Source organism: Girardinichthys multiradiatus, chromosome 17 (genome assembly GCF_021462225.1).
Source record: "Girardinichthys multiradiatus isolate DD_20200921_A chromosome 17, DD_fGirMul_XY1, whole genome shotgun sequence".
Classification (NCBI taxonomy): Eukaryota; Metazoa; Chordata; class Actinopteri; order Cyprinodontiformes; family Goodeidae; genus Girardinichthys; species Girardinichthys multiradiatus.
In genome coordinates this window covers 465124-482847 of record NC_061809.1, presented here as the reverse complement: position 1 = coordinate 482847, position 17724 = coordinate 465124, and the positions used below count along the sequence as shown (strand labels likewise).

General features: G+C 41.7%; 1 protein-coding gene across 1 annotated transcript in view; it reads left to right on the top strand.

The window, feature by feature from the left end:
• The first annotated feature begins 2401 nt into the window (after positions 1-2401).
• Positions 2402-17724, top strand: part of arid2 (AT rich interactive domain 2 (ARID, RFX-like)) — a 38805-nt gene continuing 23482 nt past the window's right edge. Inside the window, exons 1-4 of the mRNA XM_047389661.1 lie at positions 2402-2920; positions 3044-3137; positions 4046-4143; positions 15350-15483. Coding sequence (XP_047245617.1) covers positions 2829-2920; positions 3044-3137; positions 4046-4143; positions 15350-15483 — 418 coding nt within the window. The 5' untranslated portion in view covers positions 2402-2828. The remainder of the gene's footprint in view (positions 2921-3043; positions 3138-4045; positions 4144-15349; positions 15484-17724) is intronic.

Sequence of the window (17724 nt, the reverse complement as noted above, 5' to 3'; positions counted from 1 at the left end):
CCGCCATTTTGTGACAGGTTTTTCATTGAGCAAAGGGGTACGTGTAATGGTTGAATGTAACCCCATCAAGAAGATATCCGCTTGGCAGTTGCAGCGAGAAGGGATCGGGAGCAATTTTTCCACCGTCCCCTTGTGGGATAAAGTCGTTTTGAGATGGTCAGCAAGGGTAGTGGCAGCTTACCACAACCGGTGACAAGTATGCGGCAACAGATTGTAGAATATATATATATATATATATATATATATATATATATATATATATATATATATATATATATATATATATATATATATATATGCTTAGCAAGACAAGAACAAAATGTGACCTTGGGTACAGTGCAAGACTTCAAAAAAAAAATTTTAATAAAATATATATGTATATATATATATATAGATATAGATATAGATATATGCAAAATAATTCAGGCATTCAGAAAATACCCATTTCAACAAAAACTTTAACAATCAAAACAATTAGTAATACATTTTAGAACAAAATATTTGTGTTGGGACTGTACCAGTTTTAAGCACAGGCAGCGGGCAGGTGGGGCAAGGTTTATGGGGCCCAAAAAAAGTTTTTATTTATTTATTTTATTAAATGGGTGATTTAGAAACACTGTATTTTATAAATTTCTAGAAAAAAATCTGGCCTGTATCAAATTATGTTTTAATTAGTTGAATTTAATGTAGATAAGGGATATGACAGTATTTAAAAACAATGATGCCATTGCCTCTTCTAACCTAATCTTTGACCCTGAGGACATCAAAATGAACAGCAAGCTTTATTGCTGCATTATATTTGTACTTGCAAGTCTGATTCTTTGAGTTCCCAGTTGGAAAAACTATCAGAACGCTCCCCAGAATTCAAAGTTCTTACTGAAAAAGTTGGAGGTCACTGGGTAACAAATAATGCCTAAAACATATTAAAAGAGGTAGACATAAGCAATTTATTAGCTCTTCATTAAGCGAAACACTGCTTTCCACACACTCTTTATGAGGTTGTCCCTTTAATCTAGAGAGAATGACATTATCAGCTTGTTTTGCTAATTGTAGTTAGCACCACAACAAACAGTAATTCCTTGTGTTTTTACTTTGAACAAGAGCACACTGTGACATCATTCCCAGATCCAACGTCTGACTTAAAGACAAATCAAATGCATCATCAGAACAATGTCCAAGATTGGTGTATTTTAGTGACCGCATTTCATTGACATACATTTTTGTCTGGATGAAGAGATTTCCTCAAATAATGCCATGTTTATGAGGAACTTTTTAAAGAAAAATAGTGCAAAGGTTGTTTCAGAAAAACTATTTTCATATGAACAAGGCTTAAAACCCTTGACATTTAGGTGTACCTAATCGAGCTGTAATGAAAGCTTGGGATATTAAAACATCATAAAGTCTGTCTTATAAAGCTCTTAAGTAGTTGCTGTCTGCTTATGACAAATATTTTTACGGGCCCCTGATGTGTACTTTCAGCTTGACACCCTGTTGTATCTATATTTGAATCTCTGGTTAACGGACAACAGTTTGTCACCTAAGCAGTGAAATAGCCTTCTAGATGGTTGGTCTGGCAACATGTTGGTAACTGTGGAAGAAAGAAACAGTGACAAACTCATGTCCATGATTTGTAAGCACTGTGCGAATACCACGACTAGCTATCTATTAACCGTTTGGTTAGCATCCACTTCGAAACTTCCTATTGAATGAGTCTGGACTGCATTTAATCGGGTAAAGTTGAAAATGTAAAATTGTGAACTTTGATTGTTTATAAACTGGTCAACGCTTGGATGGCATGTTTTGCTTTGACTAAAACCTCCACTTATGAAAATAAAGGATTCTTGATTTCCTCCCAAATATTTCTAAAATCTTTTTCTCGTAAAACTAAAATCGTGTATCGCCTGTGATCTGGATGTTTTGTTACAGCTGTAGAACCTAATTATCAATTAACCATAATTTCTCAGCATAAAATAAACTTGTGTTACTAGCACTAGTCCAGAGGGCCGCAACATCCTGAATCTGGCCCTGACTGGAGATGAGCCGTGTATAACTGGCCTGAGGATTTAAAATGAATGCTTTAGACTGTCAAGACCTTTTTCTATTATCCCACTGAGTCAGATTACCTTTTAAACCTGGTTTTACTTCAATGTGGAAGTCATTTTAGATCTAAAATGCAAGGTGCTCATCATGCAACGTCTGTTTCAAATGATTAGCAAGTTGTAGTAACTTAATTTGTATCAGCCCCCATCCCCCCCACGGGACATTTCCAAGAACCTTCTGACCCGTTTTCCAGTCGGCAGAGAGGAATAGTCCGACGGTCCCTAAAAAAGAAAACAGTCTCTATTGTTCCAGCAGTCGCTGTGCCCCTTTGAGGTGCAGTTCCGCCTGTGGCCGCAGGTGGTGCTGCGTGGCAGGCCGGGCTCCGCGGCCTTCACATCTTTTTGTCTGAGAACTGGGTCCTCTGCCGCTCTACAGTGTGTGCGATAGCCTCGGAGCTGCGTCCGTTGCACACTGTCAAACCACTCCAAGCGAACACAGCCGCGACCAAAAGCACTAATTCAGCACCTTCAGCCATGGCGCTTCTAATCTACCGGTAAATCGGCCGTGTTTGGGGCTGCTCGAGGGAACTTAGTCCGAGCTTGTATCGGGTTTGCTTTCTGTGTGCATCAGTCTTTATTAGCGAGCTGCCGCTCTCCTTGCTACCAGCTATTTCTTTAACTTTTTAAACACTCGGCTCGGCGAATGACTGAGCGCCGGCGGAGTATGGGATCCTTGGTGTCTTAGGAAGCGACTGAAGTGGGGTTCGAGCGTTTTTGCGTGCAAAAACAATGGCAAATTCGACGGGGAAAAATCTCCTAGATCAGCGAAGGAAAGGACAGGCTTTCCTGGACGAGCTGCGGCAATTTCACCAAAGCAGAGGGTGAGATTGGGGCGCCTTTATTCACAAGAAATACAACTTTAAATTCAAATTGCACTAACATGCGAGTGACCCAGAAGTGTTATTTACACATTTGTCAATTAATTTGATGTGTTATCTCAACAGATCGCCGTTCAAGAAGATTCCTATCGTGGGTGGGAAAGAGCTGGATCTGAATGCTCTCTATATCAGAGTCGTCTCTTTAGGTGGATTCGCTAAGGTAAAGTGTAATTTCTCCACACTGGACTACTGGATGGACCGCTTCGGAACTCCGCGCGTATAACCCGGGACAAGTGTAACCCCTCACATACCCCCCCCCCCCCCCAGAAAGACGTTAGTGGGTCGATGTTGGCCTTGTGCTAGTTTACCATGTATCTCTATGTAATGTGGTGGCTTGTGTTGTTGTGTGCTTTGAATCGAGGAGTCCCAGCGCTCGCGGAGTCGGAGTGCAGTTGGAGCGACTCGAAATTAGCGGCACGTTCACCATCGATTATCGGCACAGAGCCCGTCCTGATGGGGGAGCACCGCACGGGGACACGGCGCGTAGCGTCGCTTCGCTCCCGGATTTTATACACAGTTTTCACCCGAAGGAGGAGGGGGAGGAAGCCTGAATTCAGCTTCTCGCCATAGCCATCTTTCTTCGGCTTTACGGCTGGGCTCAGACTGTAGGCCTCAGCCAGAGGGCCCCATGTCGGTGGATACAGTAATAGCTCCAAACACCAAACGACTCGCCGCGAGCTAACGCGTTTGTTTCCGCACGGAGACCGCTCATTGGACAGTTCAGCCTCGAGCGCTTTTAACTTCAAAAATGGGAGAAGTCAAGTTAGCTTGTTAGCAACATGGCTAACTGGCTTTAACTGTAACGTTTATATCTCAAATGGATTCAGGCGGTTTAAATTCACTAGAATTTGCCAGCATTTAACATTACTTAACAAAATACTAGTTTAAACTTTGCAACCGTAAACTTTTTATTGGGTTTAGCTCGTTAAAATGTACTCGACGAAGTTTGAGAAAGTTATTGATAAACGATGCTGATATTGGCAGGAGCCGCTGTTTACCCGCTCTGTTTTTAGTTGTTTTTATTTAGTTTTTTTCTGCTTCTAACCAGCTCCTCTTGTTCATTTTTAGGTTTCTGACAAAAACCAATGGGCTGAACTTGGAGAAGAGTTTAACTTCCCGAGGAGTTGCTCCAACGCAGCATTCGCTTTAAGACAGTACTACCTGCGGTAAGTAGGACCGCCGAGCAGCTCTCCTCCCGGGCTTCAGGTAGCATGTGCGGAGTGTTTACAAATGTAAAGATCCAAGCAGCAGGATGCTATCCTCTCTTCTAGCCAGCAGTACTCGTGAATATTTGCGAATAGCTCCACTGTAAGGCTTAAACTACATTTTAAACATTATTTTGACCAGGCTTTTAGAATTCATTGTTGTCTTTTGTGTTCATAATCTTTATCTAACCTATTGGATGTGATCTTGAGCAGCTCTGGATGCTCTGACTTGTATCACATGCAGTCTTTTAGTTCAGTCAGCTGTTGATAATGGATGTAGAGCAGCTGGCATTTGTGGTTCTGTTGCAACGATTCGTACCACCTGCCCACCAAAGATTGCACCTGTGTAGCCATTCATAATTGTTTTTTTTATAGGCAACTGGTTGTGTAAAAAGGGGGCCGTTATTTGTGTGCTGTCAACAAGTGGTAGCTAGTTGGAGGTAATTGGATTAATAGCTGAGGTGTTTCCACAGGCTCACAAAGTAGTACTCTTGTGCTTCAGTTTTTTTGTGAAAAGATGAAACAGTTAGTCAGTTTGAAACTTTGTTTCTCCATTTGGAAGTTCACAAGTGTCTCCCACTAGATCGCACCATGGCCTAAAGGTTTGCTGTGTCTATGAGGTGGTTTTTCACTAGGATTGCACGATATTAGAAAATCATGCCATAGTGATATCATGATATTTTAGTGCTTTTCCCAACACTTTGTGACCTTTTAACATTTTAGGTCCTATAATCTGTGTCATGTCTGAGGATCTGCTGCAGTGGCACTCCATCCAACAGCATGGCGGTGGCATGCAGAGTGTGAACTTATAACACTTATTGCATTTTAAACAGTCTTCAGTGATACTGACCCTGATGATATGTTCTCTTTGTATTGTGATGCCCTCATTTTCAGCGCCTCTCGAAAGCATTCATGGTTTTGAAAGGTCTAACCCTTTTGCCACAGAAAAACCACAAACTTTGTATCTTATTGCGATTTCATGTGATAGATCGACACAAAGTAGTGGATTTGAAAAGTCTGATATCAGATACCCCGAAATAAATTCTGGCGCAACCTATTGCCCTGCTGCATTTTACACATTCTCAGTTAAATTTAGGTCTGGGATTTGACTGAGCCATTCTAACACATGTCACATCTAAACCAGTTTATTGTAGCTCTGGTTGTATGTTGTTATCCTCCTGGAACGTGAATCTCCCCCAATCTCAAGAAGCAAATCATCGTCACAGCATGATGTTGCCACCGCCACTAATAAAACACACTAAGGTTTGTGGTCATAGAGCGTTGTGCTGCACATAAATAGTTTGACATTCTGCTCTGGAGATTTAAAGGGGGAATCAGATTATTCTTTTTCTTCAGAAGATTCCTCCACGTTACTCAAAGAAGTAGATGTAATTACCTGTGAAAAAAAATCTTGGGATGGAAGATGACACCAGACAACTGAGTCGACCGACGTGCTGCCAATGACCCGTGTACCACGACTGCCTTGCTGAAGTCTATCTCCAGCAGCGTGGTGTATGGTTGTCAGAAGCAGTAGGGCGGCTAAACTTGACTTGCATAAACTGACACTGATAATGGAGACGCTATCCTCACCTCCCTCATGCTGCTCTTTCTGCAGAAACATGCAGTGTGTTTTCTTGTTTATTTGGGGGGTTATGCTCCCGTCCTTCGTGTCACTTCTTGGAATCAGTGTTGAGGAAGTCTTTCTGTCACTCACGCAGGTGAAGTGTGTTTGTTCTTACCGGAGCTGGGTCAGATGCAGTGTGTGTCACTCCAGGACATTTGAGCTGGGTAGATGTTTGCTAACATCAAGTTAACCCTGATTATCCAGTCGAATGCCCACCTGTAACCGCTGTCTTGTACGGGTTCACATTTGTGGCAGCAGCTACAGCGACGGATGTGTGTTTTAGGAGACGAGGAATGGAAAACAGCTTTTAGCTGTTGGCTGACTTGAAGCTGAATTAAAACGAGGTCGGAGTAGAAGGATGCACTTTCTTTACCCAGACAACCATCTGTTGACCAACATCTCCCGGTTGTGAATGAATCAGACGGGCTTTGGTCAGCACTTCCCACTCAGGATCAGAGCAACGTGCTCCTGCTGCAGTCTGTTTGATATCTGAATGCAGCTCTGTAATAAGCCAGCGCTCCTCGGCAGGAAAACTTTCCTGCTCACACTACAATACCTCCCGGCAGCAACCAGAGGTGTTTAGCCTCTTAGGGATGAGGGACGTCGGATCAAAGCCTCGGCATAATCGGACCCATTCTTTCTTGGCCTGATCCTGTTGTAAGACTCAGATGTACATTTTAAATGAGATGAGTTCAGATGTGAGTTCTAGCAAGTTATTGATCGGTAAGTGAAAAACTTCAACGCTTTAGCTCCTTGCTGGATATGACTCTGTACATCCCTTTGCCTCATCATTTCTGTTCCTTTGTTATCGCTTCAAAGCATCAGCATCTGACCTATATTTTCTGAGTATACTACATTGTTTCTTTATCTGTACTGACATGAATCAAGTCAGTTTTTCCTCGTTTAAGATTTGCACAAAAATATTCCAACCATTGCAGAAAACCGTGAGAGAATAAAGGCTCCTGGTGTTCATCTTCACTTTCCCTCCAAACTGCAGAGTGTTGTACCCAATCAGGTGGCTGCCGCCGCTGGTTTAACCTCAGTTTGCCCTCATGGTCTGAGTCAGTGACATCTAGGAACCTTCAGTTAAGCTACAAATCACTGGATGTTCAGTTCATGGGTCGGTTTTGTTCTGATGAAGATTTTACACATAGTTTTCTGTGGATTTGAGAGCTTTTCTAATTTCTTGCAGAGTTTTGCTTTATGGCCGTGTGTGAGGCATTGATCTGTTGCAAAGCGCCTGTTTCCTGGAGTCACCTATGATATTCTCATTGTGTTCAGTTGAGCAAAATCACAGGAGTTTTACAGTATCTACATAAAGAAATGGAAACCATAAATGAATAACATGATTTAATTTCTTTTATTGCTGCTGACAGTGAAATAATTAAAGATGTGATGACCCAAGATTTCCGGGCTAACACCGGTTTTTCTTTGATGTTGGTGCTACATAGACGAGGAAAACTGCGTTTCAGGTTTCTTGATGTAGCAGTTTGAAATCCAACAGAAAATAAAGAAATTAAAGATTCTCCCGATTTATGTTGTAAAGCATTCTTAAAAATCAAACCCAGAAAAGTACATGTTGATGGTCCATAGAAAGAAAATAACAAGGTTCCTGATGACCGTTTTTAAAGCATTTCCAGTGTTGTACCTGCTAATCTGATTAAAGCAAATTAAAGAAAATTGGCCATTTGGTGCATATATAAAATAATGACCAATACATATGAAATACTGTTATTTATATCATGAAATTGTAATAGTTGTTTTCGGGGCTTGCTGTACAGAATATTATGCCTTTTTGCTGCTTTGCTTCTTATAGAATAACCCAAGTATAACAACTTGATATTAGCTGGTTAGTCAGGCTATCTGCTCTGATACCCATTCCACAGTTAGCAGCTGAATAGACGTGCAGATTGTAGCTTTCCAACCTAAAATAACGTTACCTAGGGATGCATCGATATGATTTTTTTTTTTTTACAGCACTGGTGGCCTTTATTTAGTCATTTTTCCAAAGTAGGTAGACAGGAAGTGGGGCGAATATAGGTGGAAGATCTGCAGCATAGGTCTCTGGAGTCAGGACTCAAAGCCGTGACGGCTGCGTCGAGGACTGAGGCCTCTGCATGTAGGTCGCGTTCTCTACCTCTACACCACACGGCATTGCTGTTGCATCTGTGCTTCAGTTAAACATCACACAATCCAGCATCACTTTCACGTCACGTGGCCAAACAAATACCACATGGCCAACCGCCTCCAATTCCCCTCCATAAACACAAACTGCAACAAGATGGAAATAAACATCGGTTGTTAATATCGGCCCAGTTGCTTCGATATGGTGCAGTCATGTGAGCGCGCTTTAATGAGGACTTGAAGTTAATGATGTGTGTAGTTCTTATAGCTTGTCCCTGTGCACAGCGACAAAGGCTTTTTAACTGGAAACGGCAGCATATATGAACATACTCCTCTATCTTGTTAGTGAATAGTGAGGAGAACGCTGATTCCAATGTCGGTTGTGTTTTTTTTTCACGTGCACAGATTGTATCCCTGTTTCCAGAGGAAAAGAAACCGAAAACCCAACTCTGAACTTTAGCCCAGCAGAAACAGTTCACCACTGTGTTCAGCGGGTGTGAATTTACACACCGCATACTGCGGTTTCACCCGGCTTCTTCGTCTGTTGGTGGATTCCCCTGCTCATCTGGAACATCTGGAGTTAGCGGGCTTTGATCTGGCTTACATTAGCTGCAATTGTTATTCCAACGCCACATCCTAACTGATCCTAAAGCTGCAGAGATGCTCGGTTGGTGACTGTTCTTATTTTTTTTTTTTGACAAAAACGTACATCCTGGTGCCATTTCCTTCCTCTCATACAGAGTAAGGCACACTTGTCATTGATAACATCTGAAGGCTCTGGAGACTTTGTGGTTGTGGTCCGTCAGTAATTTCACCTGCCCCCTAGCAGCGTGGGCCTCCACTGATAGCCTAATCTTCTTCTATCAGCTTCTTCTCTAACAAGCAGATGGGCAGATCTGTCTAATGCCTGACAGTAGAGCTACAATCTGGTTCCAGCACTCTATGATATGTAGGATTCATTTGATGGCTGTTGTAGGTGTTATATTTGGGTTTCTTCCTCCCATTTAGGAGAAATTGGTTCTCATTCTCATACAGAAGGTAGTATATATTCCCTAATGTAAAGCTGGGATTACTGATCCCTTTAAGACCATCAGGATCAGATGGTTGTACTAAATAAATAAATGTTTCGAACCAGGTAGAGTATAAACCGGTAATGCTTATATTCTTCATTCATTCATGCAGGATTTTCCTCAATGGGACAGCAGCAGAATATGATGCCACTGCTCTTTCTTTGGCAACAGTATTCCAACAAGGTTGGACTCAACACATTCATTAGGATCATTCAAGTCTTGCAGCTGCATAGCCCTGATCCAAATAACTCCACCGCTGTGTAGGGCTAACTAAAATGGTTTTCTGCTTTGTGTTTTAGAAAGAGATGCAGCCTTGTACCGGCCGATCTGATTTACTTTCCGATGACATTATTGCATACAAACTCTGCATGAACTTTGTTTTAATTAGTTAACTGAACACTCTGACCCCAAATGAAAAATGTGCTGCAGGTTATTTGTTAAAAGTAGTAAAATAGATTCAGCCTGGCTTGTGATCGGTAGGCCATATACTTAGAAATCTGTTTTTTCCTAGTTCAAGAAGATTAATACTGAAATCCTGGACTTTTCTTTCATTCCATGAATGCATCAACAAATTGCATGTTCTTATGTGTACTTAAGCAACAAATCTTTTGTTAAATTTTGTTAGATGTGACATTTTGATTAAACAAATAAAAATACAGCTGAGTATTTATTCTGGTTTTAGAAAGGACAGCTGCAAAAATCAGATTTGGCGCGCCAGACTTCAGTTGAAACCAGAAATCGGTATCAGCCATTAATGCCTAATCGGTGCGTCTCTGCTCGGTTCAAAGCATCAAAGACCAAGTTTGTTGATGCTACAAAGGTTGGGGAAAATGCTTTCAATTGAGGTCTTTTAATGAACCAGATATAAATTAGAGAATGGTTATTGACTTGCTGATCATTGTCTGACTGATTTACTAGTTTTGACCTTTTGTTTCGATGTACTACCATTCCTACCCAAATGTTCGTCCCCCATCACTTTTTTATGAACAGTTCTAGCAGTCTAGAGTTGAACCAACAAGACAAAACGTTCAAACGTGTCTGAAAGGCTGTTACAGTTTCTGATCTGTTTTTATTTTACTGCACTCATCTACTCCACATTTCACAAGTGTTGTACTTCCCAGATTGACTGGAATTCTTGCAGTACAACATAAGAAAAGCACCATTGGAAGGATTCAGCGATTTGTTTTTGATGTTCTGATCGCAGCATTAAGCAACTGTGCATTGCTTAATGCTGCGATCAGAGTTTGCTCTGAAAGATGTTCCCAGATGAAAACAAAGATCCCGTCTCTTAGGTTGATAAGCTGCATTGTTACTGTCGGTAGTACAGTCCAGTCTTTAAGAGTTTTGACTTTTTTTTTTTTTGCTTTTGATTCAGCTGGAAAACGGAAAGTTAGTTTGGTCCAGACTTCAAAGAGATTTGGGATTTCTTTGAGGACTTTTGCTACTTGTTCTTACGTGGAAAAGCAAATATTGTGTGTACACAAGTATGAATCACAAAGTGAGTAGCATAGGAGACAAATAACTAAATGCTGCTGATTTGATGTTGTCTCGACCCGTTTGTTGTGTTGCACACAAAATGTCCCTAAAGACCTCTGTTTTATTTTACATTAGTGCAGTTCTGCTTTATGAACTGGTGAGGAAAAAGTAAACGCAGACCAAATGTAACTACCACATGTGGTATAACAACTTTGTTGCCCTCTTTGCACCAAGTGATAAAGAGAAATTCTTTATTTCAAATAAAAAAATGCATTTGACTTCTAAAAGTCGACTGAAGCCTGTCGCTTGTGGTACATCATGTAGACGGGGTTACCGTCTTGTTGGGATACCTGTATTCAGAGGATTTTTAGTGTGACCTATTGACATTCTAGCTCTATTAAAATCTGCAGTTATAATTATTAGTTTTAATATTAATATTATTATTAGGGATGCACCGATATTACAATTCAGGCAGATATTGATATCCAATATTAATATTGCTGCTTTGGCTGATTACCGATAATATATGTCATATAATACCTTTCAACACCGTGAAAATGACGACAGCACTGATATGGCTTCTCTGCTTCAGTTAAACATCCTACAGTCCTGCACTGCATCACTATCATATGCCCAAACAAATACCACATGGCCAACGCCCTCCCCTCTCCCTCCAGAAACACAAACAAAAAAAAGATGGTCATAAATATCAGTTATACTTATCGGACCGATACTGATATGTTAGAAATGACTGATGTCAATGCAGATTTATCGTGCGTCCCTTATTGATATTATTGTTTTTAAGGCTTGGTCGCAGAACACACCATAGTTTAGCGGCTAATTTCCATTACCGAGTTTAATGATGATTTTGATTAGACTCTACGATCTTGACCTTGTGTTAGCACCATCTGCCTTTCACACATTGCTACTAATTGAAGGCAGCAACAATTGCAAAAGCATTTCTAATGCAAGGTTGGCACCTGGTTGTAATGTGTTGCTTCTTCCAACAGGGGGCAGCAGTACATTTGTTTAAGATCATTCTTGTGTGTTTTGGACTACTGTGCATCTTTCGGTGTTTTGTTGACTCTCTAAAAACTCGTAATCTGGGAGAATTTAAAGTTCATAGTTTATAAACTTTTCATTTATTTTTCTGACATGTCACAGCAAGAAGGTCCCTGAATCTCAATACTCTGCTTTCCTCCTTCAGTCCAAAAACATGGATGTTAGGTTGGTTGGTGGGTCATAATTGCCTTTAGGTGTGAGCGTATGTGACTGGTTGCTCATCTTGCTTGAATTTGTCCCTCGTGTTGATTGACAGTTGGAAATGGGTACCAGCTGCCTCCAAGCACCGTTAAAGCCTTCGCCAATAAATGAAAACGGTATAGCACAACAGCAAAGCCAAAGATATTGCAGTCCACCTAAATTGTCAGGAGAGTGTTAATCAGAAGCAGCCAGGAGGCCTGGGCAGCTCTGGAGGAGTTGCAGAGATCCATAGCTCAGACCATAATTTGTGCAGCCCCTAATCTGGCCTTTATGGAAGAGTGGCAGCATCATGGTAGGGGTGTACTCGTCTTTAGGAGGGACTGGCAAGCTGGTCAAAGAAGATGCAAATGATTTGAGACTGGGTCGCATGTTCACCTTGCAGCAGTACAACATACAACCAGAGTTGCTGTGGACTGCTTGTGATCAAAGCAGATTCATGAATTGAAATGGCTCTTTCAACTTCTAGACCTAAATGAATATTTTTAGCGCGCAGTGCTTGTATTTACCAATGGGTTCGCAGCTATACTTGAAACAAATAATGGTTCTTTGAATAGTTTTGCTTGGCCTTGTGATGAGGACAGGGCCACTCTAGGTAACATTGTGATGGTTCATGTATGTGAGCGCTACCAAACACGTTGCTCCTTTTACTCTACTCGATAAGATCAAAAGTTCTGTCATTTGTGTTTGACTCTGAGGCATCAATAAGCTCTGCTCTGATGACTGACATGGTACACCCTCATCAGCTTGTAGTGGTGGAAACCCTGCAAAAAAAGCTGTGCAGATATCGTCTATGTCAATGTCCAGCAGAGGGCAAGCGGCTCAGATACACACATTCTGTGGCATCTGGATATCTGGTATTCAGTAATCAAAGCCCGGGATATCTCCTCCTCTGCGATCCAGTTTTCTGTGATAGAACAGCACCGATCGGGGCAGCGTCAAGCTTTGTATGCTTTGGTGTTTTAGTTTGGAGGGAGAAGACTAAGTGTTGGCGTTGATAAAAGGCGCGCTCTCTCCTAAACGGTTGTAGTGAAATTTATGCAAACGCTGGTGGTTTGTGCTCTGTTGGTTGGTAGATGTTACTCCTGCAGGAGGAGACTGTTTCTCTATTCATGCATGTAGGGGGATAAGGGGAAGTGCCGTCACATGCAGCTGCACTCAAAAGCTCCCCTCCCTTCATCCCGTGCCTCCACCCGTCTCACCCACCTCCCCCCCTGGTCTTTTATCTCCCCTGCGCTCAGACAGCGGTTGATGACGCTGCAGTCAGGCCTATCTCCCTCTCCTTCCCTCCTCACGCTCTCTTCCCCTCTACAAATGATGGCAGAGTGTATTTATAGTCCAGCGTGGCGAGCGGCAGCCAGCGAGCGGGGGATTACCTCGTCCACGATGAACAAGCGGGGGCCTAATTCAGAGGCAGGGACCCGCTCAGTGACTCAGGGCCACACAGGCTGGCTTCATCACAAACACGGCTGTTGCTGAGATGTTTTTCTTGCATGACTGTGGAAGTGTTTGTGTTCGTCAGGTCGATTTCCCGCACATTACTACGAGGTATTTATCCAATTCTTTTCATGTTTCCGACACTTTTATAGTTTCTTATATAAATATTTCAAAGATCTGTTGTTTGGTGCAAAGGCAGATTTAACTTCTTTAAATTCACCTGTTGAAGAATCCCAGCTTGACTTTAAGAGCAGTTGTGATTGGCCACTTGTTAAACCAGCAGAGAGAGACAACTCTAAGGTAAAATCAGAGGTGTGTGATCAGTTTAGCTGTGAGCAGGACTGTGGGAAAAGGACCAGATGGAAAGATGAGGATAAAATTCTCTCTCTTCAGTTTGTTGTTTTGTTGCAAATAAAAGCCAAACATGAGGCTATAGTCAACAGTCATGAATGCAGGACGTGTTGGAGCTTCTTCTGCTGGGGTGATCAGGACTTTATTGTGCATTTGTCGACACTCGTTAAAATTACATACAGCTGCACCTAAATTTATTCCACCAACACTGCAGTTCAGATGACAAAACAACAGTTTAAGTGGTTCGATAAAACTAATATTGCAAGGATGTTATCCACATTTAACACAATTCCTTTTTTTTTAAGAAAAATTTCTTTCGGCACTAGATGCCTTTTATTTTTCATTTTTCGGCAGTAGGTAGATGGGAAAGAGGGGGAGACATTTGGCAAGTGTTGCCGGGTCCGGGTCTTGCACCCGGGACGGCCGCATTGAGGACTATAGCCTCCACATGGTTGCGTGCTTAACCTCTACACCACCAACACTAAATTCTAAATTTTAATGATTGTTACCTTGAAAAAAAATAGCAAAAGACCTGCAGTAATACTTGGTGGCAGCAGCCACTGAGATTTTAGTTTCCACAGTAAGGCACATACTGAACGCTGAAGGGTCCACTCCACTTCTGACCCAAAACAAAAGAAAAACGTCATCTCCAATGTGCTTACAACTCCATGAAAAGCAAAAACAAAAGGAGCTTTCAGGTCTATTGATCAGCTGTTTGATGACGCTGTTCTTTTTGTGAATAATGAGGAAATCCTGGGAGAAAACGTCCCGCTGTCCGTGAGGAAGGTGAATCTGGATTGTCCTCCAAGGCTGCCTTTCAGAAGATGTCCTGGAAGATACTGGTGATAGCCACCTGAGGTGAAGTGTATTGGACATCTGTAGTGAATGTTGGTTAACTCGACAGGTTTGCCCTTGAGGAACGGGTTCAGATTAGTCCGGAACGCTGCCAGGCGCTGGTGTCTGTTTGCAACAGGTCATACCAGCTAAAGGGGGTTGACTGATTCAATCTGAAGCTGCAGTGGTTGTTAAAATTGTGTTTTTGTTGAATTTGAAACTATTTCTATCTGTTGCTATGGGCTTTTTTAATTGCTCTTGTTTGAATGTTTATCACAAACAGCTGCTAGCTGGTTGAAGCCAGCCGGCTGTGAAACTGTTGTCTTTTTGTCTGGTTGGTTTGGGAGGTTTGCTGCCATCTTGAGAGTTCAGTCTCTTCCCTGTGCTGGACGTTAAGTTTGTGCAAAGAAACTAAACTGTTGGAAGAAATTCTCCTGAGGAAAGTCACAGATCTTAAGGATGTTTCATAGCATTCATTTCTCCTCTATTTTCAAGCTGGTGTAGAGCACAGAAACATAATTTTACTTGAAAAGGTTAGCAGCAGCACGGCTGAAGTAAGGATTTCAGGCACTCGTCACAATCTAATGTCATCGTATATCTCATCCCTGGAATAAATTATTTTTTTATTTTATTTTTTTTAAGCAGTTTAGGAACAATTCAGGATTTTATTTGCCTAAACTGATGCTCTTTAGGAATAGATCTGATAAATAGATAGATGGGCCTAATGCTTTGGAGACTGATTATTGAATAATTTAGGATAAATGACGTGACTTTACACATCTTTAGCATAGTTGTGCTTGATTTGTTCAATGTGTTTTAATCAGAGCTGTTTCCATCAAAGTTGAACACACAGAGAGGTTGATTGTGCTCCTCATCACAGTAAAAAAGCACATGACATTGTCTTTATTCTCTACCTGCTCCCCTAAAACAATTCCCATCCACAAACAGCAAGCATTTCATTAAAGGCTTATTTGTTCCATTCCTCTGACAGATACTTGGAGAAGTACGAGAAAGTCCACCACTTCGGCGAGGACGATGAAGAAGCGCAGCCGGGGAATCCCAAAGCCTCCCTTCCAGTCGGTGCAATCCCCAGCTCCTACAACTACCAGCAGCACGTCGTATCAGGTAGACTGAGCCCCACAGTCGCCTCTGTTTTCTTCACATGCATCATCATCAGTTTATCATGGTCTTCCTCAACATTCATATCAACCTCAGCCTCTGAGAAACTCATCTAGATTAGCTGTGGTGTGAAACTGCAGGGGAGCCTTCTGTTCTCTTGAGACCTGGGAATGGTGGGAGGTTCTTGTTGTTTCAGAGGATGCAGCTTACTGCTCCGCTCTGAATGGTGTCTAAGTAGAAGATTAGTTGTATTCCTGTTTCTGTTTGACACTCAGTGTCTGGAACTCTATCACTAGGGATCAAACCTTCTCATTTTAAGTTGTTTTTTGTATTCATTTCATGTACAAAACCTAAAAGCTGTCTGCTTATAGTTCTTTTGATCAACTGCGTTCCCTGAGCAGAATATCTCTCTAAGCTTCAGGATGTTTCTTTTCTAGATCATTTGTTCACATCCCGAAGGATCTTTTATTAATTGCGGTTTAATAATTTGACTATAGGAGAAGGGAAGCAGTTACTGTATGTGTAAATTCCTTCAGTACAGATTGTATTACATTTTTTTTAAATTGGATAAGCAGAGAGCTTGTAATCCTGTAATTCATTCGGCCGTCCTGTTATCTACTGAATTCAACTCAGACTTAATTAGCCTCTTTGCCAATTTGACTCGTTTTACACCTGAGAGAGTAACAACCTCCACATTAATCACAACATGGTAACACATTCTCAATGATCTGAAATGATTTTTGAGTTTCTGACCGACAAGTTCTGTAGAAGGTACCGGTCCAGTTCACTTAATTGTCACCTTGCTGCTGTGTTTTACCAAACCTATCAGGATACTTCTCTTTTTTCCCCCGCCTCATCACATGAATGCATCAAGTGAGCATTTTCTTCAGCAGGAGTGCAGCTCTTTCCATGGGAAAGAAGGCTCTGAGTAAAATCCCATTTCAAGCCGACTGTTTTTGTGGACTCTACTAAAGCCAACGGTTCTGTGTGCCTTATCGGAGCTCCCGTGCTGTGAATGCAAGCTGTCCGTTTGCCACACAGAGTTGTAGTGTCGGCTGCTCGCTCGGATAATTGACTTTCCTGACAGTGGTTATTGATGAAGGGAAGAAGGGACGCACTTGTTGGTTTTCCTTCCACCTCGGTTCAGATTGGTCTCCGGCCTTTTAGTCTCAGACTCTTTCAGCAGCCTCTGTCTGCTCGGCTAATTGACTCCAAAACATGACCACTGTGGGAAAATGTAGTTTAGTGGGGTTTTCCTGTTCCTTCACAGTGAAGTTGGATTCTAATGAGCAACCCTGAAACATAAGGGGCTACCAATGGAAATATATGTTGATACATTAACAGATAGCACATTGTTCTGGTTATTAAACCAGCAGCTTTATAGCCTTGGTTTGATTCTTCTCTGTAACTTCTAGGATTGTTTTCAGCATTTTGTCTTTAAACTAAGCAGCAGGCGCACAAGGTTAATAATTAGCTGTTGATAATAAAGCACCAGGTTCTACAAAGACTTTATTTCAATCAGTTTGGGCACCACTTTACCAAATGCCGAAGGAATGTGGTTTCTACTATAGTCATCGCAGCCAATGAGAATCGAGGCAGACCAGGTCTGGTATCCAGGTACACCCAAGAATTTTTAAAAAATGGTTTCAGAACCACAAAACATTTGTCACACTGTTCTCATGTCTCATGGTCCTTTTTATGAAGAAGTCAGAGAAAGTACCAGAAAGCCAGAGCTTTTTGTGGCTATATGGAGCACAGAATAATGCAGCGCTGCCAGTCAGCTGGCTGAAAGAAAGTCGCTGCATGTTTCTCTTCCTTACAAGAAGGACAAATTCTCCTGTTTGTATTTCTGATGACAGTCTGGTGTGGAAACTAAAAGCGTCGGCCATCATCCTCCTTGGGGTAATGCTATTTTGAAACTGCAGTTGATAAACTATGGAAGCGATGTTTGTTAAGCAGACTGACTGCCGAAGCAGATAGCCTGGCTAATTTACCAGCTTGTTATACTATAATTTCCACTGTTGCTTTGAGCCCCCTACCCAGTTTAAAAATCAGCTCTTCATGTTTATCAAAGCACAGGTTTTCGGCCAGCAAAACCAGCGCTTGAAAAGCTCAGACTCCCGCATAAAATCTTGGGCCATGGCTCCTTGAAGGACCAATGAAGCGGCTAAAAATCCAGAACAAATGCAACATTTTGCTTGCTTAAAATAACAAAACAAAACAAAAACCTGAGGTGTGAAATTTTTA